The sequence below is a fragment of the Dermacentor andersoni genome, chromosome 3 (assembly GCF_023375885.2).
Source record: "Dermacentor andersoni chromosome 3, qqDerAnde1_hic_scaffold, whole genome shotgun sequence".
NCBI classification, from domain to species: domain Eukaryota; kingdom Metazoa; phylum Arthropoda; class Arachnida; order Ixodida; family Ixodidae; genus Dermacentor; species Dermacentor andersoni.
Genome location: NC_092816.1, coordinates 19,424,224 through 19,449,179, shown reverse-complemented (window position 1 = coordinate 19,449,179; position 24,956 = coordinate 19,424,224). Strand labels below are relative to the sequence as shown.

At 47.0% G+C, this 24,956-nt stretch overlaps 1 protein-coding gene across 4 annotated transcripts in view; it reads left to right on the top strand.

The window, feature by feature from the left end:
* Window positions 1–24,956, top strand: part of LOC126519683 (mediator of RNA polymerase II transcription subunit 13-like) — a 176,105-nt gene that overhangs the window by 102,419 nt on the left and 48,730 nt on the right. For all 4 annotated transcript variants that reach the window (XM_050169063.3, XM_050169055.3, XM_050169049.3 and 1 more), the window contains 4 exons: window positions 8,243–8,412; window positions 10,258–10,637; window positions 16,090–16,372; window positions 22,745–23,068. In XM_050169063.3, the coding sequence (XP_050025020.1) occupies window positions 8,243–8,412; window positions 10,258–10,637; window positions 16,090–16,372; window positions 22,745–23,068 (1,157 nt within the window). The remainder of the gene's footprint in view (window positions 1–8,242; window positions 8,413–10,257; window positions 10,638–16,089; window positions 16,373–22,744; window positions 23,069–24,956) is intronic.

Sequence of the window (24,956 nt, the reverse complement as noted above, 5' to 3'; positions counted from 1 at the left end):
GATTACGGAGTGAGCTTGCAGCGGTCATCGCCGCCCGACTGCAGAGCATCGGAGACGCGCTTCCGCGGTGTGTCGTTCAACGCCGAGATGTCTCCGCAGCCAACAACCGCCAGTGAAGGCAGTCCCATGCCATCGACGAGTTCCGGCACTTCGACGGAGCTGCAACGCGGGCGCACGCTCGCTGCCGCGGATGCGCCGGCGGCCGACCTTGCCGCTCATCGCAGTGTTGACTGTTCGCCCAGTGAACGTCGCACTATTCAAGCTCACCTGGAAACACGATTTGTGTCCGCGGAAACTGCAGAACTGCAAGCGTCGAGAGTTCGCGAATCGCTTCGCGCGGTTTCAGCAACGGAGCGCAAGTTCGGGCTGACTGGCTCACAGGAAAATGCCATTCCCGCACCTCCAGAAGAGGAGTTTATGCTTGTTCAAGTTGCTGCTTTGAACTCGCTGATTGGTTCCCCGCTTTGCCCAACTTGTCAGCAGCCCGGCCTAGCAGTGCACCGCGAGACTGAACTGGGACTAGCTGTGAAGATGGTACTTTCATGCATTTCCTGTGGTAGTACCCTACAGTCTGAGTGGTCCTCACAAAGGAAGAGCGGCTCTAGAGCTTTCGAGGTCAACATCAGAGCTATGCAAGCAATAAAGAGCATTGGGAAAGGACCAACTGCTCTTAATGACTTCTGGGCCACCATGAATGTCTCGCATCGTGGGTTACACCACAAAACATATGATGGGCACCTCAAAAAGACTTTCAAGCCTGCCGCAGCGGCAGCTGCACACAACATCTTCACAGATGCTGTAGAGGCAGTGAAAAAGGTGTACACTGAAATGGAGACAACATTTTCAAAGAACATTACAGTAGTGTATGATGGCACATGGTTGACACGCGGCCACAGCTCCCATACCGGCGTAGGCTGTATAATTGATTTCCATACAGGGCTTGTGTTGGACTGCATAGTTCTGTCCAACTTCTGCCTTGGGTGCAGCCGACAGCCAGCAGAAAGTGACCCCAACTATGCTGAATGGAAGCAGCAACACCAGTGCCAGAAAAACACTGATGTGAATTCTGGAAGAATGGAGGTTGAGGCTGCACTACAGCTCTTCAGGCGCTCCTTGAGCAGAAATGATCTACGTTACACAAACATAGTTTGTGACGGGGACAGCCGCATGTTTCGCACTCTATGTGATGAAGAAGTTTATGGTTTTGTGCAGCTATCTAAAGAGGACTGCATAAATCATGTTAAAAAACGAATGGGGGCTGCACTTCGCTCTTTGGTGGCCAAGGCAAAGAAAGGAGAGCCACTAGGTGGAAAGGGGGGCCTGACACAGCAGCTCATCAAAAAACTGACAAACTACTATGGCCTTGCTCTGCGGAACCACTCGGAAGTCGAGGAAATGCAAAGGGCAGTAATGGCAACGTACTACCACATCACATCAACAGATGATGAGCCCCATCATGAGCTGTGTCCCCCTGGCCCCCTTAGCTGGTGCAACCACCGGTCAGCTGAGGCAGAAGGGCAGCCAGCACCAGCTCACAAGTACAAGCTTTCAGCTAAAGTTGCTGAAGCACTCCTGCCTGTGTACCAGCGCCTCTCAGACCCTCAGTTGCTGGCCCGGTGCAGAGGAGGCAAAACTCAAAACGCGGCTGAGAGTCTCCATTCAGTGATATGGTCACTAGTATCAAAAGACCAGCATGCCTCACTGTTTGCTGTGGAAACAGCAGTGCACGAGGCAATTTCAAAGTACAACTCGGGCAGTCTGAAAGCTTATTCAGACCTGTGCACAACATTGGGCCTGCGCCCTGGTGCCCTCTCTCTTCAGCGGGCTGTCGAGAAAGACTCCCAGCGAATGAAGAAGGCACACAAAGTCCATCTCCTGAAAGGACAGAGGGCTAAGAAGTCACCTGCTGCCAAGGACACCAAATTCTACAATGCAGGAGCATTCTAGACAGTGTGTGCCAGTATGGAACTTTGAGGCTTGTTTTCTCAAAAGTTTGTTTTGAGCTTATCACCTCGCTCGTGGAAAGCATAGCACGGCAATGGGAGCACGGATTTTAATCCTGTTTGTTTTGCTGCAATTATTGAAGTGTGCCTTATGTCAAGACAGTCTCAGATTTACCATTTAGGCTCACCATTTTTTTATTACACAATAATTGGAGCATGATACATTCTAAACATAAAGAGAAGGTGCATACTATATCGTTTAGAAGAAGAGCAGAGAAATTTAAAAAGAAATTAAGAGAATCTTGACTTAGACTATACTTCTTAGTAACTATTAAAAACATTTACAGACCCATAACCCATTTTGCTGTCACGCTAGGCTTTCCACGAGCAAGCAACATGTGAGCAATATATAAATAATGATAAAATAAAAACTACTGAAGATATGATTGTGAAACGTTGCAGCTGTCTGTTTGATGCTATTTCGAACCTGTATGCCAAATTTCATCACTCTAAGATAAAAAATGAAAAAGTTAGTTCCGATCCCCTCATCCCCCCTTAAGGGGGGACGCGGGTCTTAGAATGGCGAAAAATGGCCAAAAAGTCGATTTTTTGAAAATCACATTTTCAGTTTCTATAACCCTTTTTCTATCTGATACCCAAATACCATCACTGTAAACCACTTAGAAGTGCTCTAAAAGATTCGTTTTATCAGCCAAGGTGGCGAAAAATCTCGCGGAAATCAAGAAAGAACAGCATTTTTCACGCCACAATATCTCCGAAACGGCGCGACCGAGCGCCGCCATCTTGGTCTCGTTGGAAAGCGCATTTCTCCGTCTTCAAATTTGCCGCTTCAGCGATATCCTCCATACAGAAACAAGCGCACAAAAAGCAAATGATTGAAGGTCGTGCCGGAGTCTGCGATTGGCCGCGCCTGCCACGTGACTCCAGCGCGGTTCGACATTGGTCCGGCGCTCGCGTCGTCTGCTCGGCTCTTTGCACCTCGCGAGTTTGATGTCTCCACTCGCCGTAATCTCGACGTGTCAAAACGGGCGGTACGCGGACATCGCAGTAGCGTGGCTGATCCCTACGCTTGTGGACGTTTCAGACTCGCGGCTAAGCATTCCGGGCATCGGCGACGCGGACTTCGCGACCAAGATTCACGCGCGGAATCCTCGGACATGCGGCTAAGCCTTTCAGCACTCGGTGTTTCGAATTCGTGACAAATTCATATCGCGCACGCAATCCTCGGAAACGCGGCTAAACATTTCGCGCATAGGGAGTCTCCGACTCGGCGATCATGCACATCGCGCGCGGACTTCTAGGACCGCCACGTAATCATTTTGTGCATCGACGCCTCCGACTGCGCGAATAAGCGCATCGAGTGTCGACTCCTCGAGCCCGCGGCTAGGAATTTCGCGCGTCGGCACGTAGGACTGCGCGAATGAGCGCGTCGAGTGTCGACTCCTCGAGCCCGCGACTAGGCATTTCGCGCGTCGGCACCTCGGACTGGCCGAATAAGCGCATCGAGGGTCGACTCCTCGAGCCCGTGACTAGGCATTTCGCGCGTCGGCACCTTGTATCTGCGGCTGTGCATTTCGCAGATCGGCACTTCGGACTCGCAACCAAGCACATTGCGCGTTCACTCTATAATCATATTGTCATGATAGCTCCTAACAATATCTATCACACCACCCCTTCATAAAGAGAACCTCATCATGAGCTCTGTTCACTAGGCCCCTTGGGCTGGCACACACCTGGCTGCAGAAGTGATCGAGACATCATACAAAAGTAAGATTCTGGAAAGCACCTAGCAGCTGCATATCTATCACTGGCTCTCTGATCCAAAGTTCCACAGCCACTGTCAGGTGAAGATGACTTGGAAGGCTACTTACACTCAGCGCCTTCATTCAGTAACATGGTCAATTATACCAAATGAAAAAATGCCTTACTGATTGTAATGGAGACTGCTATCAATCAGGCAGCCTGCATGTACAACACTGGAACTATATTCATGCCCACAGAGTTCTACCCTTCGGTTTGAAACCCAGGCACCATGCTGGTGCCTGGGTAGAGCATGGTGCCTAATAAAGTTTCTTGTGCTAGTTCAGTGGCCAGTGTGCTATTATTTTGAGAGTGTGCAGTACACATTTAGTATGGCCATTCTTACAAAACATAGAGCTTCAAAACGGTGCCATTTGTATTGCTGTAGATTCACTTCAGCAAAAGCTACATTTGTTTGCAACTTCAAATGCGTGTATTTCAGTTCGATGTTTTTGCACACTGTACTCCGCCTTACGGGTGTTTTTTCTGGGTTGTTTTTGGCCAAAAATGACAAGGGTGGTATCATTTTATTCGTATTGAAATTATCTGGGGGGTGATGCTACTTTTATTACTCTTGCACCGTCATGAAAATTATATTCAGGTATAGTAATCGCTGCTAATTAGAAAAAAATGTTCATAATAAATGCAAGATAAGTTTTCTTGTCCGCAAAATGCTTCCAAATGAATAAAAATAGCATCACCCCCTACATTAGGTCTTTAGCAATGGTGTCATGCATTTAGTTTTTGGTTTAGCATGACGGAATCATCACAAAGCCCCGTAACGAGTTTGAAATTAATTTGACTTCAGACCTCAATATTTTTTGAACTGCTACAGCTATCAAAAATCTAATTACAGATCTGAAATCAGCACGAAAAATTACTCCGGACAGTGGAGTTTATTAAAGATTCACCCAAAAATAAGAAAAAAAGTTTTAGGACCCACCTCCCCCCTTAATTTCAATCAGAATATCGTCTATACCCGTTTGCTCTCTGATCCAAACCGCTCTCTTTCTGTCTCTTAACGTTATGCCTAGCAATCTTTGTTCCATCACTCTTTGCGCGGTCCTTAACTTGTTCTCAAGCTTCTTTGTCAGTCTTCACGTTTCTGCCCTATATGTTAGCGCCAGTAGAATGCACTGATTGTACACCTTCCTTTTCAGTGATAATGGTAAGCTTCCAGTGAGTAGCTGACAATGACTGCCGTATGCAATCCAACCCATTTTTATTCTTCTATGAATTTCCTTCTGATGATCAGGGTTCCCTGTGATTAGTTGACCTAGGTAGACATACTCCTTCACAGACTCTAGAGGCAGACTGGCTATCCTGAACTCTTGTTCCCTTGCCCGGCTATTCATCATTATCTTTGTCTTCTGCATATTAATTTTCAATCCCGCTCTTACACCCTCTGTTAAGGTCCTCAATCATTTGTTGTAACTCGTCTGCATTGTTGCTGAATAAAACAATGTCATTGGCAAATCAAAGGTTGCCGAGATATTCGCCGTCGATCCTTACTCCTAAGCCTTCCCAGTTTAACCCTTTGAAGGTCCCCCCCCCCCCTTCCCGCCATATGCGGCCGCCCAGGGTCGATTTTTTTATTATTGCAAATTCCAATTCTTCTTAGGGACTTATTTCGAAAAAAATTTACCGTAATTTTTCTAGGACAGGGTTCGTGCGGGTCCTCGAAACCCTTGAAAACCCTCGCATTTAAAAAGATCGTTTTCAAGGCCTTGAAAGTCCTGGAATTTTCGGAGGTCCTTGAAAATCCTTGAATTTCCTAAATTTTTATTTTTAATAAACTTCCAGTGATTGTATTCGAGAAAATTTCGACCCTCCTGAATTCCCGCTGCGATTTTGTTTAAAAAAATGGGAATTCTCAAGCATTTTGAATTGTCTGGTAAAACTCGAGGAAAACTCTGGGAATTTGTGCTTCAATCAGGGAAAATTGGCTGTCATTTTATTGAAAGGGAACGAAAGCCGCGATCTACTGCTGGCTCGAGTAAAAGAGATGACTCATTACGAATTGTCTTTGACACCATTTCGTTGGCTGGAGGAGTTGCCTGTGTACAGTCAGCAATCGATTTTCTGGACGCTCGATTTTTGTGAAATGCCCGATAGCGCGGACGGCTTGAGGCTCCACCACGCATCCCATAGAGTCTATGTATAAGAATGTCGCAATTTCAGACGCAAGAACCCTTCGCTGTCCGATTTTCCGGAGCTTTTGCCGTGACCGCAGGTCCCAAAAGGCATTAATCAAAGCCATCACCACCGTTTTGATTATCTTGCCGCTTCGAATTATCCAGCGCTCTCCCACGCCGATCCGATGGCAGCAGTAGCTACCACCGTGGCAACACTAGGCTTTGCTGCTTTGACGTTCGCTATTAAGGTTCTTGCAGTTCGGTGCCGTGTTTTTCATTGAAAGAATTCGCTGCTGTCAGTAATCGCACCAACTCCGCATCTGTAATCCTCGCGTATGGCTTCAAAACTTAGAAAGCGTAACGCATTGCATAATGCTGGTTCCCGAAAGGCAGCTGCGCCTCAGCACAGCGATGTTACGCGGTGGAGCGTACGTGTATTGCGGTGAAGCTTAACAATTGTGGGAAAGGGCAATTGTCACGAGACACAGTACGTATTTCATAATTATACACGTATGTATAATTATGGCCCGGTGTGTGGTCCTTGAAAATCCACACACAGGACCTTGAAAGTCCTTAAAAACCCTTGAATTTTTGTCATATGCACCAGCATGAACCCTGTAGGGTGACCGTAAAGTGAGAAAAAAAATATTTTGCTTTGGTATATATCCACTCTTCGTTCACGAATAACAACAATAAGAAAGGAAATAAACTTATCAGAATAAAAGAATTTGATGCATTGTTATAGTTCAAGGCTTTGAAAATGCGCACCCAAGAATATTTCGCAAGACTGAAATGTTCCTGCTTTTACACTAATATGTACATGGTCGTCCACTTCCAATTTGAACACGGCTCTGGTCGGCCGGCGAGGCCGGCGCTCCGCGGAGCGCCGCTCGTGGCCGCCGGGGTAACTAACGCGCCGGCGCACTGGCAGGCACAAGCGTGGCCTCAGCCACGTCGTCTGCTACAGCTGGCCGGCACTAGTGTGTGCTGGCGGCTGAGGCCACGCCTATGGCTGCCAGTGCACCGGCGCGTTAGTTACCCCGGCGGCCACGAGCGGCGCTCCGCGGAGCGCCGGCCTCGCCGGCCACCCAGAGCCGTGTTCAAATTGGAAGTGGACGACCGTGTACATCCATAGCATAATCGAACTGCATAGGTGCGTGCGCTCAGGAAAACTGTGCGGTTGTGTGCCCGTCAAAAAAGCTAGACATGTGACAAACTTCCGCTAATCTTCATCTTATCGGCAACCAGAGGCAATTAGTTTTCGCGAGTCTCAAAAAAAAAAAGTAATGGAAACGCATGCACGGCGGTATCCTTCCTATGTGCACCCCTGTGAGCACTAAACGAGCAAGAAACAAGCGGTTGCCTTTTGAGTGATTACTAACGAGAGAGCCATCAGTTCTGCAAGCTCAAAAAGCCGAAACCGCCCGTGAGAACAAAACCCAAACCGCCCCCCGCCCGCGCCAGTGCGCGAGCTGTAGTATATAGACGCGCGGGAGCGAACTAGCGCTAAAACAAACCGTGCAACGAAAACCAAGAGAGAGAGAGAGAGGCTCGCGAAAGAAAGTCCCTGTATTCCCATATAGTGGCAGCACATGACAGAAAAGAAAAAGTTAGAAAATTGGTGCGCTTTTAAAACGTACAGCCGGTACCATAAATATACGGCATCAACCATTTTTGGACTTGTTCGCGGTGTCGTATATTTATGTCATTGACCCTCAAAGAGTTAATAGCTTAAATACTTCCAAGCATGCAGCGACTAACATTGGAGAGATTGTGTGTCTCCCTGTCTGACCCCTTTCTTTATAAGTATCCTCCTGCTTTTCTTGTGTAGAATTAGGGTAGCTGTGGAACCTCTGTAGATATTTTTCAAGGTTGCAATATCCCTCCCACTTAGACAAGTTCGAATTGGGATTGTAGTTCTGGCACTTTCCCCAGAATTAAATTTTATTTAAGTTTTCTTTCCCAAGGTATTTCTGAGTACTCAATAGAGTTCAGGGACGTGCTGGACTCTGCAAGAGCACGCAAGTCTGCCAGGTCGGTTTTCCTGTGTTTAGAAGCTTGATACGGTGACTGAGTTCAAGTTACCTGCCAATTTGAAGTACACCACTTTAAATTATTTGGATTCTATTATTAATTCTTTACCTTTTGCCTTGTGTGCAGGTTGCAAAATAATTGCAGCTGTGCAAATGTTGCTTCAATGCCTTTATTGACAAAGTCTTCTTCAAGAGCTTTGAAGTTGCACTTCATTCTAGTTGCAGCTAGAGGATGGCAGGACAGGAGAGGGAAAGAGTCTGAAAAAACATGATGATGACATTGTTTGTGGGATATGGTTTTACAATGCAGGAGCGGCAGAGTTGACACGCATGTTTCCCACGCCACCATCGCTGGAGCATAATGCTGCCCCATCCCCATCGTGCCCTGGCACCGGGACAGACTTGCTGCTGGGGGACTCCGGAGATCGAACATTGGACCCCTATGGCAGCTGTGCAAGTCCTGGCTTTGATGGAGCTAAGGTTCGTTGCACTGCAACTTTTGAGGACGGGCTGAGGGAGGGCTATCTGTTGTGAGATTAGATACGGTGAACAATAAATGTAAATAAATATTCATTGTGTGAAGGTAAACTTACAAGATTCATACCGTATTTACATGATTGTAAGTAGACTTGAATGTAAGTCGACCCCCCCCCCCCCCCCCGTATCGCGTGACAAGGGGGAAAAAGGAGAGCGTACCTGAAGGCGCATTCGATAACGAAAATTTATTAGTAGCTGACACGGTCACTGGACTACTCATCTTCACTAGTGCTGCCATCGTCATCGTTGCTACGGTCCCACAGCGCATCATCGTCCCGCGAAATTTCACATTTGGCAAACGACCGCACCACGACATCTTGTGGAATAGTAGCCCACGCCGAATGCACCCAACCACACGCAGCGGTCAGGGAGGCTCTTTTGATAGGTCCGGTTGGTGTAATTTCGCGGTCTTCTGCCACCAGCTACTCGTTGTACTCACGGCGGAGCAGGTCCTTAAAAGGCGAAGATCAGGGCTTGTTTCATGACCATGTCGCACTTCACTGGCAGGGACCGATCGTGCATTTCAGCGACATACGCCGCAAGCTTAGCCTACAGCTCCGGAAAGCGTCCAGACTTCGGCACGTGGGAAATTCCTCACTTGCCGTCACAGATGAAAATTTTGCTTTGCTGCAGTCGCCACTCTCGCACCACCCGTTCAGAAACATCGAGCTTGCGGCGCGCTGCACAGTGATTTGTTTCTTTGGCGTAAAGGATGGCAGCCCTCTTGGAACGCTGCTGTGAATGAGTGCCGAATGATTAATAGGCCTGGAGCACTCATGACGACTGAGGAAGCATAGAAGTAGCACGTAATGAGCAGAATTCCATGCAAGCACGTAGCCGGCACTCTAGTAGAACCCGTCAAACCAATGCCTTTCGTCAAACTATAGAGAAAGCTAAGTGCAACAGGCAAAGAGAAACCTGCGAGCGGTGTCTGCTCTTCCATGAACTACCGATGCTCCCCACAAGCGCCGCCATACTGAGGGTGATTCTGAGGGTAAAGTTGGTCATTTATTCTATGGTGATAGTGATCTAAAGAAAGGAAAGACGCTTGATTCTGCATCCCGTTCTGAGGGTGCCGCCACGAATGGAACAGCGGCACTTCCATCAACTATCGATACCCCCTCATGAGTGTTGTGTGCACTGTAAAACTCTCAAAAATGTTGAAAAATCGTTCCGAAAAGCCAACAAACACGCGGGATAGCGAAAAGCTGCGGGTAGGGCCATAGAGCAAACATAAAATTGTAACTATGTTGTAGCTCCCGTTGGTCTCGCTTTATTGGCGATGCCATGTTTTGGTTTCAATTGTAAGTCGACCCCCCACTTCAGATTTCCAAATTTAAAAAAAAAAGTGGTCAACTTACAATTGTGTAAATACGGTATTATTTCCAATTGCCATGATTGGTCCCATGCTGCTGCATTTTTTTTTTTTTTATAAAATCGAGTGCACATTAGACTTCGGTGCACATTTGTTTTGTATGACCTCTTAAAAGTTGGGTGGCCATTAAAATCAGGGGTGCATTAGAATTAGGAAAATTCAGCCAAATAATTTACTGAGGTGATCCTGGATGTTCTTTATGCACCTTTCTTTAATTCAGCCCTGTGGATAATTGAGTCAATTTGGTTGGACTCGGCAAGGTGGAATTAATTGAAATGTAACTAAATTACAACAAAAATAGCCCAGGAAACAGGACAAGAAAGGCAGATAGACACAGTGCCAACAACAGACTCATGAAGTAAAGTTAAAATAAAGTGATTCCGATTCTCATTTCCTTTTTGCTCACTTGCCAGGACTGGTCGTACGTGTACAAGACTCCCAAGGTGCAAACCTTTGTCAGCTCACAACGGTACGCTCCACTGGCTCAGCTTCCCAGCGCAGCGCTGGCACCCCTGCCTCCTCTCGAGGTTTCATACAAGCCCTGCTGGCAGCAGCACACACCACAGCAAGCCCAGGCTCCTCCACAGCCACCTCCCGGACCTCGCCCACTTCCTCACTACCACCCGGCTGTACACCAACAGCAGCAACAGCAGCAACAGCAACAGGTGCCGCCTTCGGTGCCGCCACCGCATCTGGTGGGCGGTGCACCTGGCTCTGCCCAGGAGGCTGCTTTCCTCATGCGCATGGGCGGAGGAGGCCTGCACCACCCGGGACTCCTGGATCGCCACCCTAGGTCAGGACTCGGTCCTTTCAATTCTGGCATTCACAATGGGCTCCCACGAAGATGAACTTGAAGGGGCCTTGAAAATCTGGTTTATCAGAAGTTAGCAGAAGTGAGCCGCAAAACTCAGCATATAATATTCCTGGTGCATCCAAATATCCATGACCAAGAAAAATAAATGAAGCAGAAATAAAATAATAAAGGAGATGTAAATAATGTAAGCAGATTATTTATTGAATTTATACGGTGGAATATATTCCTTCATAAGTAATGTTGTTGACAGCTCTGTGCAAATCTGTGTGCCCTTACAAAAGATGACATTTTGCCTAGTGTGCTACAAAATTTCTTACTGTCCTCATGTTAAAAACATGCACCAAATCATTCATGGCATTAGCAGCTGTATCATATTTGAATCCCATTGGTTCCTGTCGCTCCTGAATAATGTCACTATAACTATCAGCCCTGCAAGTTTCCACATGATTGCTGTGCTGTCATAGCTGCGTATATCCACAGAACCACCATTTGTTTCTTGTGTAGCTAGAAGAGTAGCCACCTCCTAGTCTCTTGCTCTGCCGAGCACAGTCGCCAACCGTTTATTCGAACCTCACGGGGACTGCGGAAATGTCCGAATAAACAGGTGTCCGAAAAAGCAGATTAAGAAAAAAAAATGAAATCTTTTATTTCCACGCACTTATTCGGGCTCGGCAGTAGGCTTGAAGAAATCGTGAGTGCGCCGTTGCACGCTGTTCCGTTTACGCGCAATCAGATAAGCCTGAATCTCGGAGAGGGTCGAACGGTCACTATAGGCAGCTGAAAGCACAGTCACTGCTTGTGCACGCTCCGCATGCGACGGCAGCGTAGCACATGGTGCATCATCTTCCGACTCGGAGTCATCGTCCGGCGGTGCAGCATAGAGAATGGGTGCAGCAGAAACCTGACGAATGATCTCGCCGTCGTCGAGTTCTGCGCATGTCAGTACAGCAGTGTCAGCACCTGTGAAACTGTCAAATGAGACGGTGTCCGGAATCGCAATGCAACCACTGCGCAGGTCTCGGCAGAACATTTTCCGCGTCAGTAGGGAGCACATCGGAAGGCGACAAATCTTAGGCCTCCCGGCACTCGCTTGCCGGCATTCCCCAGCGCAGTCTGCGCGGGCACTGTCGACGCGATGTTTCCGTACGCCGCGTTGGAACACCGAAACCTCGACACAGCACACAAAGCAAACACCACCGTGCCTACACCAGTCGCACAAACGAAAAACGCAGCCTGCTCGCAGCGTCATCCGCGAAAGAAACAAATCAGCTGCTGGATTGTCTTGACATGGCTTACTAAGCTGAAACCGGAACTGCTGTACAGCCACTCTCGAACCAGGCAGAAACGATGATGATGAGCGGGGATTTCCAGTAGCGCCACTTCGTGGGGCAGCAAGGAGGCTCCGTTCAAAACAAAAATGGCGTTCAGCAAGTCGAACTATGCGCCGGTCAGAGTCGGTGCATGATGCCCTCGATCGAGTTGGCTCGAGGAGTGTCCGAAAAATCAGACGAGAGGTTGCAAGGTGCCCGAACTTTCAGCAGTTGTTATACATTATGGTCTATGGGGAGAACGGCGATGCCGCGAAGCTGACCGAATAATCGGGCATGTCCGAATTTTTGGAGTCCGGAAAATCGGTCGGCGACTGTAATCATGTCCGGCATTTACCTTAATTTCTCGATTATTAAGGCTCTGTTCGCGATAATATTGATGCCTCAGAGATTCTCAAGCACTAATCTATCAATTTAGCTTGACTTAATATTTGCCTTTAATGTGCCTTTAGCGATCGTCTGGGAATGCGCATTCCTTGCTTCAAGAACGACGGTTTCTGTGCCACCCAACAGGCATCGTGTGTAGATTTGGCACCGAACGTAGATTTGCACAAAGGGGCCGATATCTCGATTGATTCATCGATTGATTCATATAGGCGCACCGTGCTGTGTTCTCATCACTTCGTTCACATCAAAGCGAGAGGCCGCACAAACATCAATTTCCTCACTCCTGCTACCGCACTTCCTCACTCGAGCGTTTGAAGAGTTTCCGCGTTCATTGAGTGAGACGTGTTCATGTTTGCTTGTGCGCGCATGATACCATGCTTGTTGATTTAGCTAGTCAGCGAATGTTTAAAAGTTTATACAGCCGATAAAACTACTATCCTTACTTTTCGTTTAGCTGTCTACTATTTTGCTATTGTAACCGATGCTTCGCCTTTTGGGTGAAACTGCGACTTCTTTTATTTGTCGCAACTTTAGTGCATTGGGAGTAAATCTTGTGTTTTTTCCATATGAGAGAAATTTGTATTTCTGTATGAAAGAACGAGGTGCGCGGTACTGTAAAGGACTTTTTTTGTTTTTAGGTCACGGAAAGTGGGTGCGCGTTACAATCTAGGGCGTTTCTCTCTCTCTCTCTCTCTCTCATTCACACGGAAAATAGTTGCGCGTTAGAATCAAGTAAATAGGGTGCTTTGCTTGATTATTATGGGCTGCCATCGGCACCAAAGAAACTTCCGTTCATGCCAAGAAGGCCACCCACAGCACATGTCGTCCCAGCACTACGGATCAGCGTAAGACAGTTCACAACGGCGAGGGATTTCTTTCTGCTCTTCTTCTCTGCAGAAGTGATAAAGACGATCTGCAAAAATGCGAACAGATATGCTCGGATGCATTAACTTGTAGTTGCATTAACCTAAGCCTAACGGTGCATTAACCTAAGCCCAAGGAAGCATTGCCTAAGCACACGTACTGCAGCACGTAGATGAAGCTATGGCAGCTAGGCTCGAAGCGCCTACAAGGCGGCCATTTTTAAATGCCGATGGTGATGTGGTAACACAGATTTAGGCTCATACTGAATTCTAATGCGCACGCAATTTTTGGACCCGTTTTATCAGACAAAAAGTTCGCGTTAGATTCAAGTAAATAATGTATACCATTTGCAAACCGTAACTTCACTCCGCATCGGAACCACCAGACCTGCCGTTCAGGTTGCAGGCTGCTTCATCCACGTAGTATTTACACCATAGAATAAAGAACCAACGCTTGAGCCGCGCGAAGTCAGCGCGGCCTAGGCCAATCACGCGCAGCAAAACTAAATGCGCTTTTCGAACAGCAATCTCCAACCGCACCCCAGCTCGTCCTCGCAGCCGCTTCCGGCAGTCTGCCATTATTACAAGCATCATGTTGAAGCATGCACCTATTTTGACAAGTACGCTGTATGCATCTCTCTTCTCGGCCGCCCTGCTCATCGACATGTCAAAGTTTATCGGTGCCTGATCAGCGTTTCCATTTTGTGATGAGATAAACTCTGGGTCCCGTAGACGGCGTGTAACTCTTCTTAGGGGCCATGACACCCACCGAAACCCAAGGCAAGTAGAAAAGCAAGCCGTAGACATACAAATTTGGCACTACACCCAAATATGACCGCTTTGCCTCTCAAGTGCCGGCCACCCCTTCCTCACTTAACTCTCCTGTGCATCCCGCATGGGCACTCTCCTATTCAGCATAAAGTATGTCAACTGCATATGTTGCAGAAAGCAAGTTGCATATTTTTTTCTCTTTTGAATCTGCAAGGTGCCTTTGCGGTAGCACTGGCGGATAGGATGCGTTGAGCATTAAGTGTGCTTGCTGTAAACGTGTGTGAAGAGTCAAAGATTGCAGCCTACAGCACGGTCATTCAATCGAGGAACTGTACAGTAGCAAAGTTGGGGATTACGCAAGTGTGTTCATTATGCGAGTAAATATGGCAATTTGATGAGCACCTGAATTGGACTACACACATAACCCACCTAAGAAATAACTTATCAAGAACAATAGGCCTTTTAATAAAGTAAAAAGCTTATGTCCAAAATTGTTTAAGTGCCAATTGTATTATGCCATAATGTTCTCTAAAAGGTGCTGTATTTTAGGTCATCAGGCCATCAGGTTTACAGAAAATTTACGTTACTATGATGATTCCCATTCTTAGTTTCTAAGCAGCAAAATTCTGACTGTATATCAGGCAGTCCATGAACGTCTTGCAACATGGATATTTAAAAACGTAAAAGACAACAATTCAGCATTTCTGAAAACATGCAGATGTCCATAGTGTGGTTATAAATTGAGGCATGCAGGTTACATATAGACAAGAGCTAGAACTACATATGACATGCAGTCAATACAATGTCAAGCTGTAAACTTTTGAACCTACACCCAGAGATAGTGGAAACAGCCTACAGTTGCAAATTCATTCATTCATACAAAGAAATGCTAAAAAGACTTCCCTTATTTAAACAATAGTTCGTTCTGTTCTTGTCGCTCTTGCTTATTCCCTAGTAGTGAACGTTCGTTGTATGTCTTTCATAGTATGTATCAAATAGTTCAATCAGATGTTTATATATTAAAAAGCTTTTTGAAACTTAGCAAGTCTTGGCGTATGTTAGGTTTATCATTTTAAGTATTCTTATTGTGCATCTCTTTATGTACATGGTTATGCATATCTGTGTCATTAGTGTATACATGTATATATGTATGAATATATACTTATGTATAATGTGTTTAAGTAGAATACCGATGTGCTGTTGGCTGCTGTGTGCAGCGTGGAAGAATGAAGTCCAGTCAGATGGCATCAAGTTGCCTTTAACTTCATTCTTTGGCAGAAGTGTTTTACCCGATTTCATGGCCTGTGCATTGTATGCTACGTTGTACCTTTTAAGTTATAGGGGTGTGCAAATATCAAAATTTTCTCATATGAATTGAATACAAGTACCTAGCATCAAATATTGAATAATGACATGCACATGTATATATTAGCAAGTTGGTTTATTTTAACATGTTGGAACATTGCAATTATATTGCCATTGGTACAAAAATTAAACTATAAGCCAGTATAATAAAAGATTGTGTATTTGGCTCATGTTAGCTTTGGAAAATTGAATAATTTCTGCTAGTTGTCTGTTTGTGTGAACTTGTGCCTTATTATGCCACATCAATCTCCTGTAAACTCTGAGGCCTTTGACCCTGTATCAGTCGTCACTCATCGCATTTGCTGTCAAGTATAAGCTAGAGATTAAGGGTGAGAGTCCTTTGCTACTGAGAGGCTGGCTTTTCTGCAGAGCTTAGCCGTCCAGTGGCTAAGCTTGTTCTACAGGCGAAATTTTGCCAGCAGTATGAAATTATCGCAAAATTGAGCACAAAATCACGAACTTTCTTAGATGATAGATGTAAACGCTAAGTACTATGATTGCTCCTGCACAGCAAGCAATATATTCGATTTGTTTCGAATATTCGTATGCAATTGAACATTCAGAAATTTTCTAATACCTAGTTTTTGAATCGAATATAAATATTAAAAATATAATATTCGGTGATATCCAAGATTTTCGAATATTTGCACACCCCTACTTTTCAATCTTTCTGAATGAACTATCCTATCCTAATGTGAACAATACTCTCTCGCACAGTCACCACCCGGGCATGGAAGAGCGGGCCTGCTACCCTGGTCCCATGATGGGCAGCCCCGGTGCAGCTATGGGCTACGAGATGGGCCAGGCCCCCTACCAGGCAGCATTAATGGGAGGCTTTCCTGCTGGCCGTGGCCCTTGCTTGGGGGGTCCCCCTGAGCCCCCAACTCCTGAGGCCGATTCCCTTCTTGTCAACCTTCTATTGTCCGACTCCTTGCTTGAGCTGTTCCGGGACCACAACTTCGCCAGTTGCACACTCTGCGTCTGCAACATGAACATCAAGGTGGGAACTGGTGCTTCTCTTCCTTCCTGTCTCTGTCCCTATCCTTTCTTTGTTTGCTGTTCATAATATATAAGCAGCCTGGCCATTGCCGAATCCACATGAAATTCATTAATTTAGATTGTTTGTGCCAGGAATAAACATCCGATAAAATGGACCTTGAACAAGCACCTGTATTGTTTCTTTCATGGCTGGCTCTGCTGAAAGTGCCAGAAAAATGTATATGTTATAAACTTAGCTTGACCATTCTAGAAAACACACCTTGCAACTCCACATAAGTGATTTCGTCATATAAATGTGTGCAGGTGTTACAGTGCAGTCCACTTATAACGATATCGATAAAGACGAAAAATATGATCGTTATAACCGATGATCGCTATATCTGGACTGCAGTTATAAAAAAAAAAAAAATTTTTTTTTAAACGCGTTTGCGCTCTTTACCTTTGCAGCTCTGAACTCGAATTCGCTACTTGCTCTAAAGAATAGATGATGTATACAGTAGGCCGTGAAAAACAAACTTTATTTCTAGCGCCAATGACCGTGTCAAGGATTAGGCGCGCCGAAATAGTCCGAAATCTGCACTTGCTTTTGCGGCAGCTTCAGCTTCACAACCGCGGTGTGCATGGATTCCAGCTGCTGCGCGAACACTGGCGGCAATCCTTTAGCATGCATAAAATCAATTAAGGAGTCGATCGACGACAGTGCACTTTGCGTGGACATCGTGGTCGAGGTCAAGGAGCCACTGTCGATCTCGTTGTCACTGTCGCTGATGCCGTCGCCACCGTCGCACAACTTTGCGTCTGTCGAGACAGCACATCTTCGGCGATCGCCTCGTCGGTGACCTCATCGCAGAACGAGGCAGCACTGTCTGCAGTCAAAAACTCCTCCTTCGACACACCACCTGTGTCACCAGTAGGAACGAGCTCCCAGAGCTCGGTTATGTCAGCGACTTCCACCGGGTCGGTCTCAGCGGGTTGGGGAAGTTCATCCTTACACAGAAAGCCCGCCTTCTTTAAGCCATTGGTGATGAACCACTGGTAAAGCGCCTCTTCAACATCGGCGTACAAGGGGTCTCTAACCCCTTTTCCGCTGATCGGAATGGCCGCTGATCGCTCCTGCCTTCACAATCGCGGTGCTCCCGGTTTTCAAGATGGTTGATATCGTTAACTGGACGAGCTCATACTTCTTCACGAGGGCGCTCACCTTGAAGCCGCATAGAGAGTCCTGCAAAATATCCATCTTCGTGTCAAGCGACACAGCTTTGCGCTTTGTCGGCGCCATCTTCGAACTGGGTTGAACCGTTGGTTGCACGCTGCTTCGGTGGCGTCAGCCTGCTATCGCGAGAGAGACCGGGACGGGCGCCACCGCGCCGCTTTGCTTGTCGCTTCTTTTTTTCTTTCTCTCTCTTTCGGAGCGACTGTGGCCGACGCGCATGAAGCAGCTAGCGCCATCTTGTGGCGCGCTGCGCCAACGTTGGCTGCGCCTACTCGTGCGCGGGCGGGGCGAGACGCGCTGCGCGGTAATGGCGGCAGATACGAACTTACGGAGGTAAACATCGCCTCGTCTCAACATCGTTCGTTTCAGGGAACTAAGCAACGCAAACGTTAGGATTATTTGGCACGGAAAACGCCGTCCAGACTGCAAAATTTTGATCGTTATATCCGATATGCGGTGAATAACCTATCGTTATAAATGGTTTTTTTTCCCCATTGACCTAATGCATAAAATGACACTCTCATGTCGACCCATCGTTATAACCGATATATCGTTATATGTGGTATCGTTATAAGTGGACTGCACTGTATAACGAATTATATTTTGTGTTAGCACGGGGTTTTGTTATCATTTAAAGCAATTTGATGTGTGTTCTATGTTGTGCAAAGGTGTGTACTAAGATCTCAAAAAGCTGGCTGAGTGAATGAATGCTGGATGGCGCTACAACACTGTACCACAGCAAACATAGAGGCTTCACGAATGTAATACGGTTAACCCTTGATATAATGAACTTCAAGATAACAGAATTCTCAATATAACATAGTATTTCATCCTTTATAACCTGTTGGCCATAGAACGCCATGTATTCAGAACCCCAATATAAGAAGGCACGTTTATATACGATTTCAATATAACAACATTTCACTGCCTCCACGAAGGAACGTCGAGTCAATAAATAGAAACTTCCACAGAGGCAGATGTTAAAACGGTTGAATTACAAGTGGCTGCTTGCGAACGTGCCTCTTAAATCACGTGCCAGCATCATGTTCCACGTAAAGTTAAAACGAGAAGACAGATTGAAACGAGGTGAACGAGGGGCCCGATTTTCATTAGTCATATGTTTTCAGCCATGTTTGTGGGCTTCTTATGATATGACAAAGTTCAAGTGTGATAACATCCTGTCGCGCCTTGTGCGCTTTGTGTTTTGGGTGCAAGTGAAAGCGTGTGTGGGTGAGAAGAGAAGGATGGTGGCTTGATGAGTGCTGTCTACCCGTGCGAGCAAGAAAGAAGCTCACGGTAACGCGGTTAAGCGTGCGCGAGGAATTGGGGGAGGGGAGGAAGTAAGGGGAGGTTGGCGCAGCCCACACGCCTTTTTTTAGAGGTAATCTGCCGTGTGTGAAAACAGTGGGCGTGCCAAGAGGGTGTGGCATCATGTACGCTGTCTTTCCGTATGTTTAAAAATTTAGGTTGCGTAATCTCAGGTTTCGGAGACACTTTGAAGCCAGAGGTAGACAAAGTATTTGCTCCCCACTGTCAGCGCTTTTCGACACTATCAGTCACGGGGGCGGAGTGGATGTGAAAGTGCTGCTTGCTCCGCTCCGTACCGCCGATGTGAAGATATCATCAAGGCAGCATAAAACCATATCTTTCATTGCCGACTCTCAAATTCAACAAAATGAATTTTTTTCTCATTCAAATTTGCATTTCTTTTTTCAATTGCTTGGTAATTCGGAAAGCTTTACAACCTTTCCATCCAAGAGAAGTCTGTCGGCAACTGTACTTAATTGCATAAAAGGTCGAATTTCAATGCAATAAAATTTTGATACCATGAAGCAAATTGCCGATTTTAGCGACTTCATTATATCAAGGTTTAACTGTATCTGTGCCTTCTAGCACAAGTTTGTTAATGTGCACCTGAAGTGGTAATTAAGGGGGGAGGAGGGGATCAGAATTAACTTTTTTGTTTCTTGACAGAAAGGGCTGAAATTTGGCACACACACTGCACATTGCAATAAAGAGACAATTCTAAAATTTCATTAGGATATTTTAATTAGTTTTTGTTTTATAAGAATTTATAAGTTCCTTGCTTGTGGAAAGCCTGGCACAGTAACGAAACATGATAGGGAGCTGGAAATACTTTGCATGTTTGCCCAGATGTCTAATCTACATCAAGACAGTGTTCGATTTTTTTTTTAGTGTGCTAATAATTTTTTGCTCAACATAACATGCACATGACCGTGCTTCACTGCATGGAGCCATGTAGTAATTGTGAAATAATTAAATAATGGAAAGATAAAGAAACATTTCAAGACTGTCTTTAAGTACAGCACAGCTTGTGGATCACAGCAAAACAAACTGGACCAAAATCAGTCAAGCCATTGTTGTGCTACGCTTTCCACGAGCGAGGTGATTGACAAAAAAAATGCAATTGAGAAAACTGGCTGCAAAGTTTGCGAAGTTTTAAAAGCACTGCAAATTTATTAAAAAGCACCAGGGCTGTAATATTTTGAATCATTGCTGTCAGGCATCTTCTTACACCTTTGCCTCTTTATTTGGTGGGCTTTGGATGCCTTCTTCAGGCGTTCTTTATCCTTTTCTTGCGCCGTTTGGAGTAGTGCATGACCACCATTTTCACTGCCAGGCCGAGCCTGGTATCGCAGTGTACACCCACAGAACGCTGTTGGCATCTTGGGCACAGAGCTTTAGCGATCAAAGAGTTCATCGCGGAAACAGGCATAATAATGAACTCGCAGTCACAAGGGGCCTAAATTTGTTCTTGGCATTGCTGCTTCCGCTCAGTCGCTGACACTGCGCGAAGGGAGTCGCGAACGCTGCATGCCTGCGCTTCTGCAGTCACCGCTGACACAAAACGCGGCTCGAGGTGCATCTGAATCGTGCGACGATTCGTCTGGCGAGCCTTGAGTCACCATACAGTATGTAGCTCGTCGACGGTTGGGGCTCACTCGCAGGCTGCGTGTCCCTGTCGCACGATGCATCGGAAACGCACACCGTCTCTGCCGGCGATGGAGACCTTCGACCCGCGTCGCCTCCAACAACGCGATCTCGGTTGCTGACTCGCGCGGCCGTACGGACAGGTGCGAGAGCCTCCATTGGCACGTCTTCCGGTGGCTTAGTTATCAGTATCGATGTCACAGGGCGATTGTCGGCTTCGCTGCTGGAATAGCACGGTGCAAGATAACGCGGCACGTTATCCGCGTGTTCAGTCGGGTTCTCCGCTTCTCCCGCTGGCCGCCGTCTTTTTCTCGCCGTAGGAGGCTTGCGCTTCCGTTTTCCGAAGGCATGCTTCATTTAAAAGTTCTTTTCGAACGAGCGACGATCCATCGCTGACCTGGCAGCTTTCATAAATCCGAATTCTGCGAGTGTCAAGCGAAGAACGACGCCGGCGTGGTTTTCAAAGCAGACAACTGCCGTCCGCTGTGGTTGCCAGCTTGCCCGCTGTTGCAGCAGCAACCAATGGCGAGACGCCTTTCAGTACGGCAACCAATCGGAGGCCCGCTTTCATCGCAGGGCCCGTGTGACCGCCTTTAGCAGACCCGCACTTCTTTTGTGTTTGTGCGTTTGTTACAAGATGGCGACGACCGAAGAATTCAGAAACGGAATGGCGAAACTTCAAGCGTTCGAACGATACCAAGATGGCGGCGTTCGGTGGCGGGAAAGACGAGTTAGGGCTCCGCGAACTGCGGTGATTTTACGCGATTTAAAGCTGTTTTCTCGCCCTACGCACTGATAAATTAAATTTTTTCGGGCACTTTTAGTGCGTTTTCAGTCAAACCATATTGATACAATGTAGATTAGGCATTGCAGATACCGAAACGCGTCGTTGCCAAAAATCGATCTTTTTTGCGATTTTCGCGATCTGATCCCCGCGTCCCCCCTTAATGGGCAAGATTGCACATATCAGTGGCATGTAAGTCTGCATGCGAGAGGTTCTGGCTTGTTGCAAGTTCTCAGAGTTTTCTGCAAAAAATTTTAATGTGTCTTTTAGGACCCTGAAGTTGCTGCTCATATTATGTGTTATATATATATAGGTACTTATAGCTCATTAGTTATCTGCTACTGTGTTCATTTCATGCTTCTTTAGGCATGCAAAAAGGATGACAAGAGGGCTGCTGTCAGATTTGGCAGACGTAGCTGTGGAGATGAACTTGGGACGACAGGGCTAGGCGAGCAGGATTTAATTGCAGGATTTACATTTAAAGCATGACATACATTGGCAGACTAGCGCGACTCCCATATGGAGCCCGCAAAACTAACATACAGCAAACAGTTTACGAGCACACAGCTCACTACTACATTTCGAGCATGACAGAGCACTCAGCTCCCGACAACGAGCACGACACGAGCACACCCTAGCAGCCGGCAAACGCTGCTTATAAGCCCTTGCTCGACGTCATCGTTTGACGTCATTCAAGATGACCCGCCTTTTTGGAGGATGAGGTGTGTCGACTTGGAGGATGAGGGCTCACATACACGTGCCGCACATACACACAGGTGAAAAGGCCGGACAGTTCTCGGTACCGCCCAGCTTTCAGTGCCGACGTCAGAGGGCTTCGTAGAACTCTGCTTTGTCCCGGGTGGCTCGGCCAAGTACCAATTTCCTGAGTTGATCGCACGCCACGTGGCTGCCGGCCCTTCGCAGTTCTCCGAAGGGCGCCCCGTCATGTGGGCTTGGAACACGTGCAGCGGGCTGAAAGCTGGCACGTTGCCACCCCGTACGGCCATTCTTAACACTGCACATACTTTCCCCTTCCTTGTTTAATCATGCCCTGCCGAATGAGCATATAGTAATTTACAACATGACTTCGGTTTTAAATCTCGTCATTTGGCTCAGGGAGCCGTATTGTGATGCGGACAAGGCACATTATCAGCTTTGCATTTAAACATGAGAGAAAGCATGATTCAGAGAGTAATCGTGAGCACACCCCACTGCTTTTCTGTAGCAGTGAGTACCACAGCATCCTCAGGCCTGTGTACATGAAATGAAGACAGACAAATAGAGTGTCAGCTGTTCCTTCTGTTTGTTCTGTCCCATGCACTGTTAGCCAATTTAGGTATAATATGTGCAACCCAAGTTAGTACTCTTCTGTCTTCTGGAGCCAGCAGCACTATTGACTGGGAACCATTTCTTGATTGGCTCAGGGTGCGGATGTTGGCGTGTATCTGCCCCCATCGCTGGTCCCCACTGCAAGTGAGGAGGCCCAATACAAGTGCACTTGTGGCTTCTCGGCTGTTGTGAACCGGCATCAGTCACACCGAGCTGGGCTATTCTACCAGGATGAGCTTGACATAACGGGACTGCCTTATGAGGCGCGACCTGGACCAAATGCAAGAGCCCTCTTTCAACAGCAGCAGCAGCAGCAGCAGCAGCAGCAGCAGCAGCAGCAGGCACGGCTTGGCCCAGCTGCCAGAACAGGATTGGGCGTGTCTGCTGCTGGCCATCTCCCCACTCCATCTTTGGCCAAGGTGTGTGCTTATTCTGTCAGCTAACGAAATTGTTCGTTATGTCTTGGCAACCAATGAACATACTATAGTATATACCGTATTTACTCGCATAATAGTCGCACTTGCGTAATGATCGCACCCCTGAATTTTGTCGTCAAAATTAGATTTTTTTTCTTTCCCGTATAATGATCACACCCTGAACTTGTCGCAGTGATATGTCGTGTGCCAAGTCTAGCTAATTATGATCACGCTTACCATCTGTCGAGTGCTACGCGAACGACTCTTTAAGACATACCAAGCGGTCTGCACGCACCCAACATTCTTAAGCAGATGCCCCATTTCTTTCCTTTCATCACTTTCCGCACTTCCATGAAAAACAGCTACAGCAAGCTTGCCTTGGCTTTATTATATATAGGCTTCATAATGGTTTTGGTCAACAACAACATAAAGGGCGCTTTTCGATTCTTCTTGTCTGCACTCGTGGGCACGCAACAAATCGTGAGCGGCAACGATAGTGGCCACGTTTACACTGACATGTTAGAAGTGTACCCTATTCATACGCCGACACTTGTAATGCAGCTAAGATATTCGCCCACCCTTAGCTGAAACGTGCCGTATTAGGATAGCAGTGAAGACAAATGCCACAGTTTCCGCAGCATGCCCGCCATATGTTTCTATGGCACTAGCAGCTAAGTGTGCCCATCTCTTTTTCTGTCCTTTTAAAGTGGACATGGCTACGTTATTGTCGCAAACTTGCCGATATTAACAATACAGTCGAACCTCGATATATCGAACAGCGCGGTGATCGCAAAATAGTTTGATATAGCCGGAATTCGATATATAAAATCACGTAGAAAACGCGTCAAAAACTAGCGCAAATCAATCAATGAACCAATCGTGGCGCAATAGATACTCACATGAAGCTTCAAACAAAGTATTTATTTTGTTCGCTGAAAGTACTGAAGCAGCGTAGCCTGCTTCATATTGGCAACCGCGTGCTTGACCACGGCGTCCTCAACATAGTCCAAATGGTCCACAAGGGACAGTTCAGTGCCTTCTATTGCGCCGCAGTAGCGGCGTACAACGGCCAAAGCAGCTACAGCCTCATTTGCAGTCGGGAGCGGGGCAACATCAGCGCTTGCTGGATCAGCCTCGGCAGCGTCTTCGCTTGGCCGCTCAGCAGTCATTTCTGCCGCGATATCCACGTCTGTTAACTCCGCCACTGTTCCGGTGCTGTCGTCACCGCCAACGAAGTCCGCAATGCGCATGATGTGTGGCTCAGCACCGACAAAGCACTCCAACTGGTTCCCCGGCCGCCTCGATTACGTGCGCACGGCGGGGGCAAGCCTCGCCGTGCGCGCGTGATCGAGGCGGCCATGCTGGCTCCAAGCCGCCGCTACGTTCAAATGGCGCCCTCGGCGCAACCGATGTGGGCAGCTGTCGTACGCAGCAGTCTGGTACGCCGATCGCGCCGCCGCTATCTTCGAGAGTGTTGCGGGAAAGCTCGCCTCCTGTCAACAGAGTGCACTTGGTCTGGGGCGGCGGACTTCGATATATCCATTTTACATCCGGCCCCGTTCGAAATAAAGAATTAAAAATGCATGCGATTTTCCATGTGATATAGAAATTGTTCGATATACGCAATAATTCGATATATCCGTGTTCGATATATCGAGGTTTGACTGTATCATTCATTACTTATACGGAAGAAACTGTTTCAATGCGCGTAATGTACTTGCAAGAACAAAAATAATAGCAATCGGCGCGTCCGGCTTGTTTCGCTGGCCACCTTTCTTTTCTTTTCTTTCTTTTTTCCCCCCCGCTCTGACAGCGGCAGCCGCCTGCTTGTCATCCCGCAGCAAATGCGGGATGAAAAAAGAAAATGTTTCTTTTCATGGGAAATTTAACC